This window comes from Lepisosteus platostomus, chromosome 20 (genome assembly GCF_059453375.1).
Source record: "Lepisosteus platostomus isolate fLepPlt1 chromosome 20, fLepPlt1.hap1, whole genome shotgun sequence".
Lineage (NCBI taxonomy): Eukaryota > Metazoa > Chordata > Actinopteri > Semionotiformes > Lepisosteidae > Lepisosteus > Lepisosteus platostomus.
In genome coordinates this window covers 12,805,446-12,826,869 of record NC_142630.1, presented here as the reverse complement: position 1 = coordinate 12,826,869, position 21,424 = coordinate 12,805,446, and the positions used below count along the sequence as shown (strand labels likewise).

The following is a 21,424-nucleotide window of genomic DNA, read 5'->3' as shown; positions in this document are numbered from 1 at the left end:
ATCAAATAAGACAGCATTCAACAGCGCACAAATTAGAACTGAGGTTAATTGAGGTAAAACCAATTTACTAATCAATCTAACTATACCAATAGTCTATATATCTGGGGATGTGTATCTGAAATGTATGTAGATCGGGCAGTTAGAATATATGATCAGCACACATTTAAAGTGATTTAAGTGATGTTTAAGGGATCTGCCACAGATTGTGTGCACTCAAATTTGTTGTTGTTTGGACAGAGGAGGGGAAAGTACTGAAGTCGTTGTCGCTGGGGGACATGTATACATATTTTTCCCACTGATCTGTTGCAAATTAAAGCACTTGCTAGAAGGAGCACTGGAACTACCAAAGAGCTCTGGATGACAATGTGCTGCTAGCTTCAATATGAATTATTGGGCTGGTGCTCACAGTATCCCTGGGTGCAGGGAGTAACAGGTCTTTAGAAATCTGATACTGAATGAAGCAGAGCATCGTCATACTGTAGGATACTGTACCATTTAGAGTCAGAAGAAGAGCTGCGTTTGATGCTGTGTGAACCCTGGAAACAAACTGCATGCCGAAAGGAAAAGTGAGGTGGTGTGTGGACACAAAATTCATATTCTTCTCTTCCCACCCAATTAAAATTGTATATCTTTAAGTCCTTACCTATGGATGACACTTTTATACCAACCAGTGTATGAGATGCATGTATAGTCATTTGTTAAATTGCTTTTTTTTAGATGTCAATGCCCTCCGCAGTTTGAAGGCCCGGAGTGCCAACAAACCAAGCACAGTTTCCATGGTGATGGCTATGCCTGGTTTCCACCCACAAGGCCCTGTTATGAGAGCCATCTCTCCCTGGAGTTTATTACTGAGGTCGCAGATGGGCTGCTCATGTACAGTGGGCCTGTGACAGAGCTCCAGCCATGGGACCCTGAAGACTTCATGGCAATAGGTACAGTATTTCAGGAAGAACAAAAAGGCATCTCTTACCTTTTATCAGCAAATGGTTCTTACAGAAAATACATTCCTTTTGGTTTGGTATTTTTAAGTGAAATGTTTAAAATTCTTAAAGAAGCTAAAATAATAATTTTGAAATCTATTTTCTGATATAAAAAGTGTAAGTGTATTTCATTATGCAGTATTATTTGAACTTTCTCCTTTTACATTAAGATAAAATATAGCATTTACTGTGTAAAAACATGGGTGAGCCTAGAATGTGATCTATCTCAATTTACAATGAATTTTGCAGCATTTTCTTTCCGCTTTTGAAAAAGAGATTAAAAAAATGAAAAGACTGCTGCAGCAGAGATGTATTTTTGTGAGCTCAGAAAAAAACAGTTTCTTTATTGACTTCTCTGCTATTTGCTGCAAAATAGAGTTACAGGATATTTCCTGATTTTTTTTTCATGATGCAGACAGTGTATGGGATTTAACACTATCCCTAATCGATCTTCAAGCATGTCCTCTTGCTGTGTTATTGAATCAGTCATGCTCAGCTGATGGTGTTAGAAGACTCTTTGTAACACAGTTCTGCCATAGCTTGGGCTGAATAAACACAGTGAGAGTGGAAGATGGAGATAATCTGAAGGCAGAGGTGAAGTCAATAGAAAACACAGCTTCCCATAAAATGGCTATAATTACATAAAGGGATTTCAGTACCACCAGTCACATGGCAGAGCTACAGAATTCAAGAATAAACACACATGAATACATGCATCCTTTGAAAGATTTAGCGATCTAATATTTTAACAGGTTAAGGGATTAGGTTACCTGAATTTCGACCAATGTTCTTTTCTAGTTTATGTCAATGATCTAGATTTGGATATAGTTAATTATAAATACACAGAGGATACTAAATAGGAGGATTAGAAAACCTTATAGAAGCTGCAAAGGAAATTCTACATAGATTTAAACAAATTTCAAGACTGGGTAAAAACCTGGCAGATATCACATGTAACACTCCACACTTGTCCACATGTAACAAGGGGGTAGCGATACATACTGTAACACATGTGGTGCACAAGTGGAAATTAAGGGAGTGCTTTTAAAACTGTGAAAAGGAGGCATTACTTTGCACAAAGGGTTGTGGGGGTCTGGAACAAACTACTCAGCCATGCCGTTGGAAGTTCATACCCTGACTAGATGAGATCCTACCTACAGTAAGATGAATTGAATGTCCCCTTCCTCTTTGTAACCTTATGTTCTTAAGCTTTCTTTATGCTTTGTGATGTGCCACTATTTTGACTTGTGACCTGATTATTAGATAACATCAGAGGAGATGTCACGTTTGGATTTTTAGTTTACCACATTTTAATGTAATAATGCTACCAATGGTTAATGCCACTGGGAAGTTCCCTTCATGGACTGAACTCGCGGCCTTCACCGGAGGCAGCCAGGCGACAATTTACTTTAAACACTGACTCGGTGATGACCATGAGTGGCTTCTGTACTGCAAACTACTCATGATATAATGTATTTCTGTCAAAACCCTTGGAAATTTAAATTCCAAGGCTGTGTCTTCTAATTAGAAAACAGGAAAACAAACGTAGCCAGTCACAGCTGTGCCCTATCTTAATATAGGAATTAATCTTAATTAATGCCAAAAATGGAAGATAGCTAAAGAGTGAACAAACCAATTGTGGTGCAGCCTCAAAAAAAAAAATGATGAAAAGCAGATCCATGTTGAAATCTTACTGCTCTTCAAGTTTGCTCTTGTCAAAGCACATTAAAATACTAATACATAAAACCCAGTCCTACTGAAGAAAGTCATAGGCAGTCTGTGATGAGTTTCAGCTGCAGCCTCCGTGCATTTTATGACACATCGTATCATGATTAATCTCAATTAGAGAGAGCGCTGCTATCCGTTTCCTTGCTTTGTCAACAGCCAGTCTGCTTTCAGGCATTTTTGCTTTCATGGGTTTTTCTTTTGCTTAAATGTCATGTCAAGAAGAAAGTGTCCCAAAACCCCCAGTTCTACAGTCCCAGTGGTGATGCTCTCCTTCTTCATGGCTTGTTAATGTTAAACCTTATGTCTAACATTTACACTGAGTTTGTGATATATGTCAGCTAAACTGTAAAGGCTTTTAACCTCAAACATGAATGCTGGGTGATCTTTACGTGAACATTTTTTCCAGATATGAAAGTAATTTTCCATGAATTCCATCTTTTTTAATTTCATTGAAATACAGTACAGTTTGTGTATAATATATATTTGACATAACATAACTGTATCAAAGTTAACTATGCCACACTATGGATGAAACAGCTGTTTGTGGTTGCGACTACCTTTATAATATGCTATATATATGCTTTATAATATACTTGAAGCTGAATAAGTGTGTTCTGAAGGTTCTGCTTTCTCGCGGTGCGAAAGGGCGAGAGCTAATTAAAATTCACATTTCTGTAATTTGTCGTAAAAGCAATGGCTCAAAAGCCGCTGTAGCACTGAAAGATGTTCTCATTAAGAAATATATTATTTTTGAAGGGTTAGAAATGGAGTGGCGCTCATCAGAAAATTTAATTAGTTTCTTCACTTCTAACATAAAGGTTGATGAGGAAAAAGACTGGGTACCCATTCAATTACTTGGTATTCCTATTAGGCTTTCTGAAGGCATCATTGTAGTTCCATTCTACGGCACATAATTTAATTAGCTGTTATCTAGTATGACCTCGAACCTGTTTAAACATTTAAAATTATTTATGTTCACTTCAGAGCTCATAAATGGCACGCCAACCTTGAAAATAAACCATGGCTCAGGCACTTTGGTTCTGCAGTTGCCAGGCAATGTCAACGTAGCAGACAGAAGGTGGCATCGTCTGGATGTGAAAAGCAATAGCAAGGTGGGTGATTCAAAAACATTTTCACTGGCTTTCCGACAGCTGCCAGCTGTAGCAGGTGGTGGAATTGAGTGCAAGAAAGCTTACGCTATTTTGGACCACCTCAGACCTGCCTATTCATGTAGCAAGCTCTTTAGTGCTGTCGTTTTATAATTCGTTCTTTAGAATAATCTTTAGAATAAAGTTACGTTGCTTGATTAATGAAGGTCATGGCATGCACTGAAAGTTTCACCGGTCACACTACGGACTACAACCAGCTGTTGACGACTGATTGAAATATATGGCTGTAGTATTTCAGGGCTTGCATGTTATTACATCTGCTTTAGCATTATACACAGCTCATTCTGATCTTCCAATTACACCTTTACAGTCTGTCTTTGTGTACATGGCTAGATGAAAGTGATACGTTTCGTATGATGCTTTAGAAATGGTGCACTGTAGCTGAATATACTGTATATCAGAACAGCCCTGACTGTTTGAAAAAGCCTGTTGTTGCCTGCATTCACGGTCCTGCTGTTTTATAATGCAGGAGGTGCGCTTCACTCTGGATCGATGCAGTAGTGCAGCAGTCATGGAAGTGGAGGGGCTGGGGAACTGGCTGTCCTCCGAGGACCACTCCTCCTGTGAAGTTGCAGGGGTGACTCCAAACTTGGACAGGTACCTCCTCTCTGAACAGCCCTTGATGAGCAGGACCCTTTTAAAATGCTAAATCTGAAACTGTGTTTGTTGCCCCCCCATCCAGGCATCTGAATATGACTCAGGTTTTACAGCTTGGAGGTGTTAATGAGAAGCTGCCCTACAGCTATCCTCAGCTACAGAACAAGCACTTCACCGGCTGCATCCGAAATTTGGTCGTGGACAGCAAGGTACAGACTAGCCGTAGTACTCAGCTGTGAAGTAACGACTGAGTACGATGAATGTTTGTTCACGCAGTAAGAAATCATACACTTTTACAAACGAACCTCCATTACATCACATTAGAGTACTAAAGGTATTCAACAGTAAAACCTTATTCTCATGCTTAACATGCACTCGGTGTTAAGAATGGCAGTAATGTAAAACAATGTAATATTTATGGGTACAACTGTAGAGTAGAGCAGAGCACATAGACATTAGTGAGGATGCTAAAAATTTTAGCATGTTCTCTCATGCTTAAATACTGCCCCTCTGCCAGCTAGGAAGTCGATTCTTCTTTTCAAGCCACATCTTCCCACTCATCTGACAAAATATGCTTCAATATTTCAAAAGCATTCTACCAAAGATGAGAGATGGCAATGATGTAATCCTGCCTTACAATGGAGATTGCTTATGCTTTAGGATGTGTGCCTGCTCATAAAGAATTGAAGTAAATTTGCTCACACCCACTCCATCCATTTGTTTCCATTCATTCTTGGATTCACCGCTGGACATGTGGCGGTTGAGTCGAAAGTTTTCAATGAGCGATGGATTTGTACTTCTTTAAAAGGTTTACAATAATAGTGGGCACTTTTATTCCATTTTGTATGGCTAGTGCATTCTTCAAATTGAAACAGGGGGAAGGCTGTATAGTGTGTGAAATAGCAAAACCACGTAGTGATTTAAATAGCAGGCATCTCCAGATCTCTGATCCCACTTGTATTACTATTCTTACAATCAGGAGAGAAGTGTTCACTAAGGTTGATTCACTTCGCGGTGTAATTGCGACCTCTCCTTCTGATTCTTGTCATTGTGCTTTCAGAAGCTCAGTAGTGCATGCAACCAGCTTTCACTGGATGAAACGGGACACTTGCCGAGAATTATAGGGACATGGGTCATTGATATGTGATCATCTTCAGTTATGTGTAGACTGTGATTGTCAGTTTTGAAGAGAATTCTGAGAGGAGAATGAAAGGGTACAGAGAAAATAAAGGTACTGTGCATACAGGTGTTTTTTTTTAAATAAAGATAACACTCCACTGTATTTTTTTTTTTGCAGTACTATGACCTAGGCTCTCCAGCAGAGTCTTTCAACAGCTCGCCTGGCTGCTTGATGACGGACAGTAACTGTGTGAACATGGGCCACCCGTCTTGTGGACCGCGGGGCCTGTGCCATGGCGAATGGGGCTCCTTCAGCTGCCAGTGTTTACCGGGGTTCAGTGGGCACCAGTGTGAAAAGGGTAAGAGACCGGAACCAGCTGCTCTTAAAGGCATAAGAAACAGGAAGCTCCATATCGTTTGCTTGGTGGCAAACAATAAATAAATTGCTGCAATAGCTGCTTTGTTCTAGTGATCGCGGTACACAAGTCATAACAGCCGTGTATCATTAATATGTTTGAAGAGAAGCAAGAGCTGTTCTGTGGAAAGCGATGCTCAACCTGGCTCGGGTGATCTATGAGGGACTTGCGCTATGTGGGGCAGCGGCTAGCATTTTTTGTCATATTCCGGCAGTGCTGTAACAATTGCGTCAGATAAAGAAAAATCATGGGAAGCAAATAGCCAGCAGCACTGGGAGTAAATCATAAATCAGGGAGAAAGCATCTCATCGGGGGAGAGCACTCAGGTACCAGTCTAACAGGATCACGTCTTGCAGCTCCTGATGAAGATGAGGGAAGCCAAGACAACAATGTCCCACTGTGAGCCTTCAGTAGAGGTTGTACTGCACCTCTGAGGAGAAAACAGCTCTCCTGTGCAAGTGCATCATCTCGACGGGAAACTGGTAGTTTATCACAAGAGAGGATTCTGTTTTTACATCCCAGAGGTGCCAGAGTTTTCCTTTGATGGTAGAAGCTACATCCATTACCAGCTGCCTGCTCCACTGCCTGCGAGGAAGACCCAGGTCCAGGTGCTGGTGAGAACGAGGAAGCACAGCAGCTCCATCATCAGCTTCACCTCCAAGGAGCAGAACGAGTACCTGAGACTGGAGGTGGGGCAGCTTTTGCATTGCACATAACTTCTCAAATGAATATGTTTAGATTCCTTTGGTGTTGCAGCTCTGTCAATGTGTTTATATTTTTTTTGCTTCTGGGGGGAGGGAACATTTTTTTTTCTGTTAAAAGCATAGAATCTTTCTGCAGCTTGCTACATACACATTGCATCCTTGAAGCATATGTGAAGTTTCTTAAAGATGAATAGAAAAAAGACATGCATTTGCATAACCATCGGCATTTAAATATTTTAAGATGAATGTAAAGTAACACTCAATTATAACATTCCCACTGCACCCTCATTTACAGTCATTTCAGAGAGCGAACATCTTGCCAATAGTCCTCGACAAGAATCTGTAAATAGCCACTGGTCTCAGTGCACATTTATTTTCCCATTTCTGTACAATCCACTTTATCTTCTGTGAAAAAAGTCCTTTTTTATTCAGACAAAATCCACAATTTCAATATCCCGAAATGATATCCCATAGGTTTTCAATCCTTTTAATAATTTCTGTTCTTTTTCTTTTTCCAGTTTCTCACTGCAGTATGCAATGAGCAGAAAACATTGATTTATATTTCCTTTACACGTCTAATGGCTTATAAATCTATACACTGATAATTTCCCATTTCCTGCTGAGGAAGTCTTAAGTGAAGCACATTATCTTCCACATGAAAGGTTTGAGACATACTGTAAATGTATAGTTTAAATAAGAGTTTAAATTGATTATATTATTGAGCACAATGTGTACCGAGGTGTTTACAAAACCCAGTAAGACATATTATAAATAGTTTGCCTTGAAATTTGGTATGTTAATACTTGAGCAGAAACCAGGAACAGGAGCTATAGTGGATCTGTTAGAGTTTGCTTTTTATGAATACTTGAATTTTGAAAAATGACTTTTCATCTTTAAGTCTCGTCCTGTGAGAAACAATGGCAAATGTCATTTATGCTGATTTATGATGATCCTTTATGCTGTACAATAATATTGTATTTGGTTGTTTTACTTGGAATAGGTTACATCTGTTCTGGGGAAAGCTATTTAAATATTTTGCCATAATTAAGAGAAGTTTACACCCAGTTTAATATTTTAATTAGGAAAAAGGCATCTGTTTGATACCTATTTGTAGCATTGTAAAGGGCCAATAATGAGAAAAATAATTAACAGGTTTCAACAAAGCCTTGAAATAAATGTTTTCAGAACAAGCTCATTAGAAAAACAACCTTTAGCTCATCATGTTATATTTGTTAACATGCGTTTTCTCATGCATTTGAAGCAGTTCTAAGGGGGAAGTTATCACCTAGGAATAATGTTTCCTAGCCTGACACAATTTAACGTGAAAAATTGGAGCTCATCTCTATTAATCTTTTTTCTGGCAAATAAATAAATTAAACCTGGCATTACAAATTATGCTCGGTGGGACTTCTTGGTTTTTTGAAATTGAAATGAAGGCTTTGTGATTTACCGGTGATAGCCAGTGCGCCAATACAGTTTTCCCTGTGTTGGTAAAAAGCAGGCTGTCAGTTCTAAAATAAAATTACTCTTTTAGGTTAGAGGGCCAAAATATTATTCTTGTCAACTGTTACTAAAAAAACCCACGATTATTATATTTCAATATGTTACATTGTTTTTAGGCCATTGTTTATTTCATTTACAGGCATGGTTCTCTGGAAAAGTTGCTAACTCCAAAAAGTCAGAAGCAAAGCCATAAACCAGAACTGTGAGGTGGCTGTGCCACCACATATCTTTTTTTTAACCAAAAAACAATAAAGATATAGCAATTATAACACCTGTGCACATCAGACACATCTAATTTCTTTCAACCTCTTTTCCTCCATATACCTTAGGATCCTTAGTTGTGATGAAAACCTCTGTATAATTCTAAATACTTGTTGTCATCTAATTAAAAGTCTACTAAGCTGCGTAAGTAAATCACTAACTGGATCTGTGAAGTTCATTATGCCTTTTGTTTATTTTTCCCCTCATACATCTTATGAACCAACTTCATCTTGACAGATGCTAAATACAATTAAGCTTCAACAGGAAAGCGAGAAATTGAAACTGTTAAATTGATTGAAGTTTATTTATGGTGGGATGTCATGAGAAAGATATAAAAAGGAAAAAAACATTTTTTCAGGTGAAAAAGTGCGTCATTTAACTCTTCTAGGCGATGACTATTTCATCCATACAAATATTTTTTACACCTATACTCTGCTTGGTGGTAGAACAAATCTGGACTTTGCCAGTATACTAAGATGGGAGTTTTGATGCATTTCATTAACCAGGTATTCCAGGGTCTGCTGGCAGTATTCTATAACCTTGGCGATGGGGATTTCACCATAACGCTTCCCTCCTACCGCATTGACAACGGGGAGTGGCATGGGATCAACCTGGATCGCCATGACAATGAGTTCACCCTGCGGCTGGATGGAGGAGGGGGAAGGAGGGAGGTCACTGCATCCCCGGGGAAGAACCGGGAGATTATCATCGACCCTGGTGCTGTGGTACTGGGGAACGCGTTCCCTTCCAGTCACAACAGGAGTTTGCAAGGTAGCAAAGACTGCGTCCTGCAACCTCTAAATGTGTGTTACATGATACAAACCATAACAATTACAAATCCTTTGCAATTACGACAAAGAAATGGAAAAAAGAAAACGAGTGACATATGATTTGATAATGTCTGGTTACATATCAAAGAAAATGTCATTATTGATTTTTTTTCTACTGTGCCCGTGATGACTATAGGATCTATAAGATCTGAAAAGACTTCAGCGTTATCTGTGCGTGACACATCGTTAAGTGCAACAAAGTGCAAACTGTATAGCACAGCATGCAAGACTTGCTAAGATACAAAAGCCTCTGCCTAAATCATCTCCTGTGTGATGCAAGCCTAGAAAGACTAGTTTGCCTTAGGCAAATGCAGACTTTGTGTGTGTTTATTAAATGGACCTTAAAAGCATTTTCCTCAAAAGAACAGGGGAAAAAAAACACTCGTGCTTAGAAGGCTTTACCTGACAGTGAGTTTGGATAATTGCAGTTATCTGTTCTCAGGCTGCATGAGGGACCTGCGGCTCAATAACCGGCATCTTCCAATGGGCGTGAAGATTAAAGAGGCCGTGTCCGTGGTCAGCGCTCAGGGAGTCTCTCCGGGTTGCTCCTCGGACGCCTGCAAGAAGAACTCCTGCAGCCCCCCCTTCACCTGCGTTGACCTCTGGAGGATACATGAGTGCAGGTACTCCCCACCAGTGCACGACTGCTCCCACTCAGCTAATGGACATGTTTCATCCCCAGTCTGTCTTTTTTTAGTCTCATCCCCTCTTGTGCTCACTGCACGGGTTTACAGAGAGACCCTGGTCAGCCGGCCTGTGTCTCCCGGCTTTTGCAATAGATTTCCGTTGTTGTCTGGAGTTCCAAGGCTGTCTGAGCGTGCTTGAAGTACTTCTGAATCGCTTGCAAAAGCCAAGCAGTCACAGTTACGAATGTACGATGCGTTTCGTGAGTTTGTGCTTTGTCTTTTTTTTTTTCTCCCAACGTCTTCACGGGCTTGACTAGACAGAAGCAGCCTGCAGGGTGACGCGCACCTCTTTCTTGATTTCAGATGCCCCCCTGGCCACATGATCACGGAGAACTCCACGGGCAAGTTCTGCGTCTACACCCTGTGTGCCAACCGCCCCTGCCGGCATGGCACGTGCGTTGCCCAGTCCCCCTCGAAATTCACCTGCCACTGCCCCGAGGGCTACACCGGGCGGCACTGCGACATCACACTGGCTATATATCGGGACGACGTGGGTCTCAGTTTCAGCTCCATGTTTGCAATCTGCATTTGCTTCCTGGCGCTCCTAGGTAGCTATGGCAACTACATCTTGTACTACCTGTGGTGATTTGTTTAATTTATTTCTTTGTCATCTCCTCTGTTCCTCTCGTGGATTCCCTCGATGTCTTCCTGTGGGAAACGTGTTTTTTTTTACTAACTGGATTCTGCCTTCCCTCTGCTCCTCTGCCTTATCTGTTTCATGTCTGTACTTTTGTACTGTTATAATTTATTTATGACTATTCTTGTGAAATGAGAGGCCAGTTTTCCATTCTTTTCTACCTTCATTGCACAAAAAAAAAGCATTGACTTGAACCAGGTCAAGTTTGCATTACATAATGAGCAACAATGAATCCAGTCCCCTGCTGATGTTCACTCATTGATCTAACATTCTGCAATAACAACTTAACTATAACCAATATAAACTTGTAGGATTTCTAAACTATTTTACCCCGACACATACTACTCATTTCTTTGATGGTGCTAATAATAACCAAATCTTTAAGCATTCAAAGTGCTGCTTACTGGAAGCTAACTGGAACCTAGTAGGCCTAATTAGTAAAAAAAATCAAAAAGTTATCTTTTTCTATTATTTTCAACAAAAGCAGTTTTACCACTGAGCATCCTTTCTTCAAACTAATAGGTTTATCAACCAAACACTCGCCTCCACACTGCAGTCTTCTTTCTTGCACCTTCACTGCCCACAGAAAATTTTAATACTGTTAAGTATTCCATTTATCACCATATGCACACATTGCAAGAAGCAGGCCTTACCCAAGTGTATTGTGTTGTGGCCCATGAAGCCAGTGTAGAGCAGTACGGAGGAAAACAAGAAGAATAAATATTTTCTATTGTTGGTGTAGAGGACTGTTGCTACATACCACCCACCCAAAAAAAAAAATATTCAAAGCCAAAATAGTTCTGAATACATTCATAGTTAAATGCATACTTTTAAAAATTCATGTCATTCAGACGTCAAACTTGAAATAAAGAGATACATCTGAGGATGTATCCAGATATAGAGTTATATAATTCCATAGATAATAAAGTTTTAGTTTAAGTCCCTAGTATTTAGTTCCTGATGGAATGTTATTCACAACTCCTAAATTCTTAGAAAAACAATTAATACTAATTCAAAGACGAACAAACTTTATGAACCTGACCACCACTGAAAAAGCTCCACATAAGAAGCTTCCCGATGTGTATAACATGTTTTAATGTACATTATTCTATTTTTAATGCCAACTTTAATTTTTAAACCCCTAATGAATGTGGGGTGGAGGTTAGTGCTTTGCACTTTTAACTGGAAGGCTGTGGGTTCTGGAAGGCACTTCTTTTGTACCCTTGAACAAGAGACTTCAGTAAAATACCCAGCTGTATAAATGGTGTTTTGGATAAAAGCAACATCCAAACAGATTTCAAGGTCTGGCTCTACATACAACTGAACAAAACCTTGTCAAACACTGAAGTTACCAATTTACAAAACCCAACAACTCTATCAGATACAAGTGAATGCTCTACATTTAAATTAGCTAGACATTCTTTTCACCAGCAAAATGACACCCTTTGCTGGTTTCTTACACTGCAGTAGGGACAGGGGAACCATACAGTAACAAAGGAAAACAGCCAAATGATCTTGGATAAAAAAGTTACGAATCAGATTTGCTCCTATAGCTCAAAGCACCATTACATGGGTTACATAAAAATGGGTGACTCAATATATGAGCCGCTGAACTCAAAACCATCACAAACATAATAAAAATGAAGGGTGACAGTAAATAGGAAAAATAAGAAAGGTTAAAATGTCATGTGAAATATAAAAGGCATTTGGGTGAAAGAAAAACACGATTCAGGGTTTTTCTCTAGAAAAACAGAGATTAATGTTGATCCCACTGCAGGCTGCATGCACCATTTTAAATAACTCAATTTAAGCATGGTATTTACTAATGTTTTTGGTGAACAAATAAAAGTGTGATCTTAATTTGAACTCATGTTTCTCAGTGAGAACAGCAAATTGCCATCTAATGTTATTTTTTCATATTCATTTTCTACCATAGATATGTAAAAATATGTTGTAAAGATTTCTATTTTTATGAAAGGGTATAAAATTCAATCATGTTGATTGGTACATTTCACTCCATTATGTAATGCCTTATGCCAGTTCTAAGGAGACGTGCCTGGATTCTATTTTTTTTAATAAAAGTATGTCTCAAACCCTTCCTGTCTCTTTCATTTATTTCCTGCTTTTCATCCCCCTTTTTCCTGTTACATTATCATTTTTTTCATGTCTAATTTGTTACCTGTTTTGTTCTGTCTTGTTTTAATATTCTGTATGTGAATTACTAACAAATGTTCCATGTAGTGTATATATGAATACAGTAGGAGTATGAATATATCAGTTTGTACTGTATAATAGGACCAGTTTGTATAAAAAGACCATGCAGTGGTCTTTGAGCAGTTTAAATTAGTCTAAATTCATTTAAATGAAGACTGTCATGTATAAAGAGTGTGCAAATCCACAGTGGTCTAACCAGTCACTGATGGATTCAGTGACGATCAACATTGTCCACGAGGGACAGCCAATGCACAAACTGTCTTTTTTTACAAAAACACTTCTACAAGAAGAACACAAACAAGTACTGAAACATAATAGTTTAGTACATGTGTCAACAATTGTTTCTTAAAACTATATGACAGGGATACCGAATGAAACTCTTTTCTGCATTTATTTTTGTGCAAAACATGCAAATTAGTACAATGCTTGTTGGCAATAGCCATTATCAGGGTGAGCTACACCAAAAATATGGAAAGCTTTAAATGGGACTTAGTCATTGATCTTTTGCATATCAGACAGCCCTTTGAAGCTTTTCTCATTCATTTGCTCTAATGGAAGACAGAGACAGTAGAAGACTAGTATTGAGGTCACCTTAAGAGTTTTCCAGCCTGCAGTTTCCAAACCGTGCAGATTCAATGGGTTTATGTTTCAAAGGAGGCAAAACAATTTTGTCTCGTAGGCTCCATTTCTTCTGTGCGTCTGCAGAAAATGCCACTTTCTGTTCCTTTCTGTGGTACGTTTTCCCCTCCAGTACATGAAAGCCAGCAGAACCTTATTATCTTATTTCAACCTAGCTGCTTAACTGATAAGGTTAGTTACAGCTGGATTTTAAATGCTGGTCTTTTAAAGAGTGAATCATGGGCTAGTACAGTTCAAAGAATGGTAACTGGCAGGAAAAAGTCGTACCAAAATTGTAATTCTGGTCTATGCAAAGTAAGTTTTTGTAATGTCTTTGTTTTCATAAGAACAATGTTGATATGACTATGTGCTGGTTATGGTCAGAAATGTTTTTTTTATCATATCTTCCATATTTTATAAACCTTAGATTCATGCATCAGAAGCGCTTATATATATATAATAAAGGCAACTGCTGTCTTTCCAGATTTGTGAATAAGCTTGCATTGGGGATTCCCGTTTTCTGTACAAACATGATTTACTTGATTTCTTTGTGTTTTATCTGTAAGTCAAGATCATAGAGTAGGCTGCTGTGTGGAATCTAAAGAGAGATCACACAAGTAAGCACTATAACTTATTAATACACTTGGGTTTTGTTGTCTTTATTCTAAAAAACGGTTTCACTGGATAGAGGTTTGCTTCATTGCATGCAGTCTGCAGAATTTTGACTGTTGAGCTTTATCCCTGCGCAGTGATTTGTTATGTATTTGTCCTTCAGTCTGCTTCAGAGACAGTAAGTACATTGAGACGCATGGTGTGCTTGCTGCTGTTTTGGAAATGGTTATAGAAATGACACCTAGGTTAAGTGATAAAATTGACTGCACTGAAACTAGTTACAGAGGTGATGAAACAGCACAATTAAAGGAAAGTGTATACCTGATTGAAAATGTTCAGTGATTCCGGGAATTCTAAAAACCAACAGACATTATTATTGCAGTTACATCTGTAGCTTTTTCAATTGAAGGGATAACAAGAACCAAAAATTCTGTTTTAGGTTTGCATATCCAGTTCATAAAAGACATTTCCTAGACTAAATTAATCACCCATCTATTTCCAAAACATTTGTCCTGGTGGGGGTAAAAAGTGGTACAGTATATTGAATGGGGAGTATCAGACAGTGTGTTCCTGTGCAACAGCTTTATTACATTCCAGACACTAGCGGACTTTCAACCATTCTAGTTGTTTCTTTTTCTGTTTTCTGAGCCAAGGTTCCTCATCAGCAATTTGTTGAAGCAAACCACGGTATCAACTTCCACAGCGGGAGTTCACCAGCTCCTCCTGGGAGATTCCCTAGTGTTCCTAGGCCAATTGAGATATACCCACTGACCCTACAGCATGTCCTGCATATCCAAGGAATCCTCCTAGGATTCCACCCTTACCAGCTGCCAGAATTACATCATCTGGCCCTTCTTGATTTTAGAGGAGTAGAGACTCGCAGGGATGTCCCGCTGTCATGGAGAGTAAGCCCTGCCAAAAAAAAAACGTTTTTCGCATAGTTGTCCTGAGTTTACTCACTTCACGCAAGAACTCGGGCTCTGCCTCAACCTCAAACTCCAACCTGCTTATTATTCAAGAATAAGATCCTGAGATACTGGTGCATCGGCTCCTTCTCACCTGGAGAGAGAAATCCATTTTTTGTTCCGCGAAAAGACAATGACCTGAGATTTAGGGGTGTTGATTCTCTTCCATTACGCCTCATACTAATTCAATTCAATGCCACAAAGCATTCAAGTGCACATCACGTATTGGGGATAAGGCAAGAAGCAAAACATCTGTAAAGAACAACTGTACCACTTTCCTACCACCAAAATGGATACCCTCAATCCCTCTGCTGTGACATGATAGCATATTCCCAAAAATCACAAACAGGAGTGGACGTACCTAGACAGAAGACCAATGCCAGATTTGAACAAATTCAGCTTAATGCCAAGAATATGGACACAGCTCTCAGTGAAGAGTGGTTCCACATAGCACACAGAAATGGCTGTAACACCTCATCTGGGGAATGCAGTCAGGAGCCTTTTTTAGGGGTGCAAACCACACAAAGCTGGGATTGGTAAAACTGTTACAAAATGTAGCTGTGGGATTGATCAGGATATGCAGTCCCCTGTAGCGCTGCAAGGTGATGAGCCTCGATGGAAACAGCGTTTGGTATACAATACTGATATACCTTTCGCATGCGACATCCCACAGTCCCTCACAGTACTGAAAAAGCCATTAAAAAAATTACGGCAATGAAAAAAAGGAAATGAAAAAACGAGTCATACAAAGTAAATAGAAATGACATGTCCTACAGTTTATGAAAGTAAGTTAATGGGATTGATTCGGTCACATTTCAGTTTAATGAGATTGTTCTTGCATACTGATCTTCATGCTTTTAGGTATCTTGTCACAGGCCTTTGCTATGGTAGGGTTGACAAGAAATGTTTCACCTTTTGCCTTTTATTACTAAGGGAGTATAAGCTACAGTTCCATAGCAAGGACTGTATTCATCACTTAGGCAGTAGCTAAGCACCAGGCTGGGAAAAGCCTGCTTAAGAATGAAATAGGAAACAGTGGGGGAAATAAAAAAAACTATAATACACAAGGTTCTTTGAAGGCTGGGTATGACTGCCTTTGACTTTACACATTATTTAGCTCGCAATGGGCCAGGAACATGTGTTGCAAATTTGGCTTAGAAAAGAGAGGGAAAATCTGCCTTAATAATCCCCCGAATGCTTGGAAACAGGAGATAAGTTCAATGTTGCCCTTGAAATGACTGAAATTAGCTTGTCATCTCAGTATTACGCTTCGGCAAAATTAAATATTATTAATTACTTAGCCCAGTATGACAATATACTTTGTCTTTGCATGAAATTAAAAAAAATAAATTGCGGTTCAATTTTCATATTAACTTTTCATTGTAATTCTTTACCTTTTCCATTTAGTCCTAAAGCTGATTTTTGTGTGATGACAATTAATTTGATGCAGCAATTTGCACTGCCTACTCCAAATCAAATAGTAATACTGAAAACCAGGTTACTTCATCTCAGTGGAGGCAGGGGTCGAGAACGAAGATATGTGTATATTACATTAATGTAATATCTCAAGATTACTTCTTGGCTATTCATGGTAAAGAGGCAGTAATATTCAGTTTACCGTAGGCATTAAATTTAACTGGCATGTTATCTTCTTAGGTTGGTATGTTGGTATAAGGTTAGTGCTCTTGTGTCTGATTCTAGCCTGGTAGGTCTTCCTTGTTCCCCAATGGCCACATAGGCTTTCTCTGGGTTCTCTGCTTTCCTCAAACGTGCCCCAGACAAGCTGGCGAGCTTAAGTGGCATCTCGTAAATTGTCCCTTTTAACTTGTTAAATTGGGTTTGCTTTATGATGCTTTGTGGGGAGCTGGTTCTGTTCACAAGCCCCCCACCTTGCACCCTGCGCGTCCATGACAGGCTCTGGGTTCCCGAGACCCCTATCTGAAAATAGTCCGCTCTCCGATAATGAAGGGATGTTAGTTTCTGTGCTCTTAAACTCAGCTTCACAATCCCATGTGGCTTCAGAGACAGGGGACCTGAGCGATCCCTGCACTGAGTAGCAGCGAGAGCAGACAGACTCCCTCCTCTTCCCCAGTGCGCACAGGGCTGCCTGCAGTGAGCTCTTCCTGACTCTCACCACTCTTCCCTCCCATTCCCGTTTCGCACACCCAGTGCTGCTTCTCGGTATCTTCCTGTGGACCCGCTGGAAGAGCTACAAGGGACTGAAGGAAGGTGTGTACCACGTGTCCGCCCACCACGATGGCTGGGAGGACATCCGCGAGAACGTGCTCAACTACGACGAGGAGGGAGGAGGAGAGCAGGACCAGGTGAGAGCCGGCGCGCCTCGCTCTACTGACCCGAGGGTTGGCCATCTGCACTGGCTCTTTCACTGAGGCACGGACTGGTTTCCATAGCAATGCATGATACACTGTTGTATTTACAGTATCTCCTTCTATTGGAGCTTTGTCAGTACTTGTGATCCTTATTTAGACCTTAGAATGTTAGACAAGACTGCATTCACAGAAGACTGATTTACTTTCACTGTTCTCCTACTACTTTTTTGCCCTATAATATATACCTACACCATTTGGGTACAGTAAAATAATCCTGCTTCTGATAATACTCAATATTTCTATCAACTGGTCTTATGATGATGTGGCCATTAGCAATGTTGCCTTACAACTGTAATTATTGGAATCAATGTGTCCTGTTATTAAAAAGCAACAGTATTCTTTCACCCATCTTTGATTAATTTTTGATTTATTAATTGGATTGATCAATCCAACTTTTTATTAAAAAAGGTACTACTATTTTTGTAAGTCGAAACCTACTTCAAAATCTCTTCATTTCTCTCTAAACATCTTAAAACCAGATCATGACAGGTATAGCACAGGCAATGTGACAGCTGCAACATCACCCTTCAGAATAACAGTAAAATAGAACCCCACTGCTGAAACTGGTAAAGAGAAAACTATCATTGGGGATCCACAGGAACAGACATAGTCAGACATCAGTTCCACACGTACAAATTCACAAATTAATGCACATTTAATAAAGATTTCTGATTTCCTTTGTTAGGGAGAACTGTCGTTAGCAACAACTGCAGTTTGGACTGCTTGTTTGTTAATGAGGCTATTGGGAAAAAAGTTTCTGAAATGACCTTTTACGATTTCAGTTTTATTTTTATATATATGCACCACACGACAGTGCAGCCTTCAAATAAAAATCATCCACAATACATTGCATTCCTTGCCCTGGGGCTTCTAAAACTGAGCTGTATTCTGTCGTTCATTCAGAATGCCTACGACATGGCAGAGCTGCAGAAATCTCTCCAGCCTAGCCCAGCCCAGTCTGTATACACGCGGCACAGAGGTGGGCATCACCACCAGGAGAAAGCTTCCCTGCGGAGAGACGTGCCGCCCACAAGAAGCCAGCCACAGGGAACTATCAGCGCCTCCCGGAAAAACCTGTCCTTCTCCAGCCAGGACCTGGCGCGCTACCTGTGCGAGATCATCAGAGACGCAGACCAGCATCAGGAGTGCCCCCCTTTCGACTCCCTGCAGGTTTACTCCACCGAAGGGGAGGGCTCTCTGGCTGGGAGCCTGAGCTCCTTCAGCTCCGCTGGCCTGGAGGAGGACAAGACCTACGACTACCTGAAAGAGTGGGGCCCCAGGTTCGAGAAGCTCAAAGCCCTTTACGAAAGAGCGGAAGCCAGTGACATTTGAGCACCCCCTTGTGAAAAGACAAAGAAGATGCTTGTTCAGGGTACCTCCCCAAAAAAGTGTGAGGTACAGTATACCCTCCAAGCACAGGTTTCCTAAAGACTGCTCTTCACTGATAGCTTTTTTTTTTTGTCTGGATTAGCTGAGAAAGAGTTGCTTATTTCAGAAGGAAAGGCACGTTCGTTCTGACATGTGTAGTAAAAGTCAAAAAGGGAATATGAAAAATAAGGGCTGGTCTTTGTTGAGCAGCTGTCACTATGTCGGAACAGGACAACACTGACCTTGATTCTCTACAGTTCATGAATCAATCAACATGTGAGGTTTACAGCATACAAACATGAGACAACATGATACGTGTTCAAAAAATAATAATGCACATACTGCACACACATGCTGATACTTCACTACTTAACACATTTTTTTGCAAAGGCACTGGCTTTTGTTTCTGTCCACCTACAGATACTGTAGGGATTTCAACACTTTATGAACAATTCATTCCTCAACATGCATTTCTCTCCTTCTCTTCACATTTCTCTAAAGATCAGCTTGTATATATCGAAAAGGCACAAAAACACCAAATTCAGTAGTGCTCATTTTTAACTGGGTGCAAAAGCTACGCGAAAAGATAAAAGCCATTATCATTTCAAGGACATTTTGAGGTTTTTTCATTTTGAACAGTTAAGCACATCATGTTGTGTATGCTGTATTTAAAATTGATTCACGCATTGGGATTAAAAATGCATTAATTTGACAAGCTCAGAGTGAGCAGACTGCATCTGATGAAATAAAGGCTGCTTAAGTAAACAATCTTTATATCCACAGGCAGGTTTGTAGCTTCCTATAAAGGTAACTGCTGAGTGTGCAACAGCAGGCTAAATTCTTGCTTCAGGTTCGCAGATGATCAATGCGAATTAACTTCAATCAAGGGAAGAATACAAGTGTTTATGTGAAGTGATCTTCAAGACAGGTCTAAAAATCTCTGCAGTTCAAAGAGAACAGACATAATACGCTAGAAGGACTTTGTAGGAGACGTGTGGAACAGACAATGCTTATTCAACATACTCAAAGTTTAAGTCCTTTGAAAAAAGTAATGAGATGGTTCAACTGTTTGTTACCATATCAGGCACTTTCAAAAGTTGTGTGGCTTTTATTTGCCATTTTTACTGCCATGCTAAATATGTGGACAGTATGTGGACATTTATTAACATATACACATCAGGGTTGTGCATTGGAGGACACACTGGAGTTCCAATTATAAAAAGAAGAGAAAACATGTTTTTGTCCACCCTGAATGGAAAAGCTGTATTTTTTCATGACCAGATCAATGATTTTTCACACAGTACCCAAGACAGGATATAGGGATATACAGACAGGTATAGCTTTACTGCCTCTTTAATATTTTATGGTCTCTTCTAAAATGCCAAAATGCCTACATACTGCATTATACATATTTTAGAGGTAGCATTATAAAACTCTACATATTTATAGAAAAGTGTGTATGTTGTGACAGTGCGTTCAAAAGGCAATCACTCTGAAACATCGAAACAGCAGCTGATAGCTGGCTGTCATGTGACTCAGAACAGCCTGCTGGTTTAAGGCTGCTCAAAGTCACTGATTTGAGGACTTCAAACATGCCAAGTTTTTAAAGATAACACGAGTTCAAACAACATTCTCGTCTACGAAACATGAAATGCTTTGAAATGTATCCTTCATGAGAGCTGTGGGCTGACAAGGTGACAAGCCATTTAGACAAAAAAAAAAGAAGAGCTCAAATTGAAAACCAGTTCTAATTAAAATGTAAAGACCTTTCCTTGCATTTCTTTATCTTTTTCTGCATGTAAATAGGCAGAATTCACTGAGATATGTCAGTTATGTACCTCCAGTGGCAAATACCTTATTTCTTTTTTATAGAAGGGGCTTTTATCTGTGCAGTATATGTATGGCTACACTTTTTTACCTCATTTGTACATAGCAATAACACAGCTCCAGAGAAAAATCTGCTCTCCAATATGGCATGAGATTAAAGGCACAAATCTAACGAGCGATTTTGTAAAGATTTTTTTCGTTCTGATTTTCACGCTGTTTTTTTGGGAGGATGAATTTGGATTTTTACAACACGACTACGCTGGTGCAGATAGCTTTAAAACATGCCCTGCGGTGGTGGAGATATTAACGATGCCGTGTAAATCACCTCTCGTTCCTTCAGAGATCAGCCTGTACTTTTTTTATGATGATGTCTAACATTTCCTTGAGTATTTATCTTGTTTTTTTGCGACGTCTATTACTTCGAAACCGGATTTTGTAAAAAGAATAAATATCTTTGTTTACGTGTCTTTGTTTTGTGTGTTTTATTGACAACGTATTGCTAGATCACTGGATTCCCCATTCCATGCCAAGTTAGGTTTTAAGACTCTTTCAAGTGAAGAAAGCAGCTGCAGGAAACAATAAACCCAGAATTCCACAGGTGATACCTCAGATGCTTTGGAGTCCAAGAGGCTACAGTACATAGACCTTTCAACACCATTCATCTTTTAAACTCAATTTCCAGTTTTACTAGAGAAGTCTTCATGGTAGCTTCCCTGGGGAGCACAGCAGCAGCTTTGAAAGCGAATGATTTCTATTATAAGCTCTTGCAGGTGTACTTCTTCACTGGTGCAATTATATGT

At 39.7% G+C, this 21,424-nt stretch overlaps 1 protein-coding gene across 1 annotated transcript in view; it reads left to right on the top strand.

Moving 5' to 3' along the window:
• The window catches only part of LOC148644514 (neural-cadherin), a 96,692-nt gene extending 75,607 nt beyond the window's left edge, over positions 1-21,085 (top strand). Inside the window, exons 23-33 of the mRNA XM_088613630.1 lie at positions 718-932; positions 3,693-3,820; positions 4,347-4,474; positions 4,560-4,683; positions 5,772-5,952; positions 6,532-6,698; positions 8,984-9,248; positions 9,750-9,930; positions 10,297-10,541; positions 17,209-17,363; positions 18,333-21,085. Of these exons, the coding sequence (XP_088469756.1) occupies positions 718-932; positions 3,693-3,820; positions 4,347-4,474; positions 4,560-4,683; positions 5,772-5,952; positions 6,532-6,698; positions 8,984-9,248; positions 9,750-9,930; positions 10,297-10,541; positions 17,209-17,363; positions 18,333-18,761 (2,218 nt within the window). The 3' untranslated portion in view covers positions 18,762-21,085. The remainder of the gene's footprint in view (positions 1-717; positions 933-3,692; positions 3,821-4,346; positions 4,475-4,559; positions 4,684-5,771; positions 5,953-6,531; positions 6,699-8,983; positions 9,249-9,749; positions 9,931-10,296; positions 10,542-17,208; positions 17,364-18,332) is intronic.
• Positions 21,086-21,424: the final 339 nt, after the last annotated feature.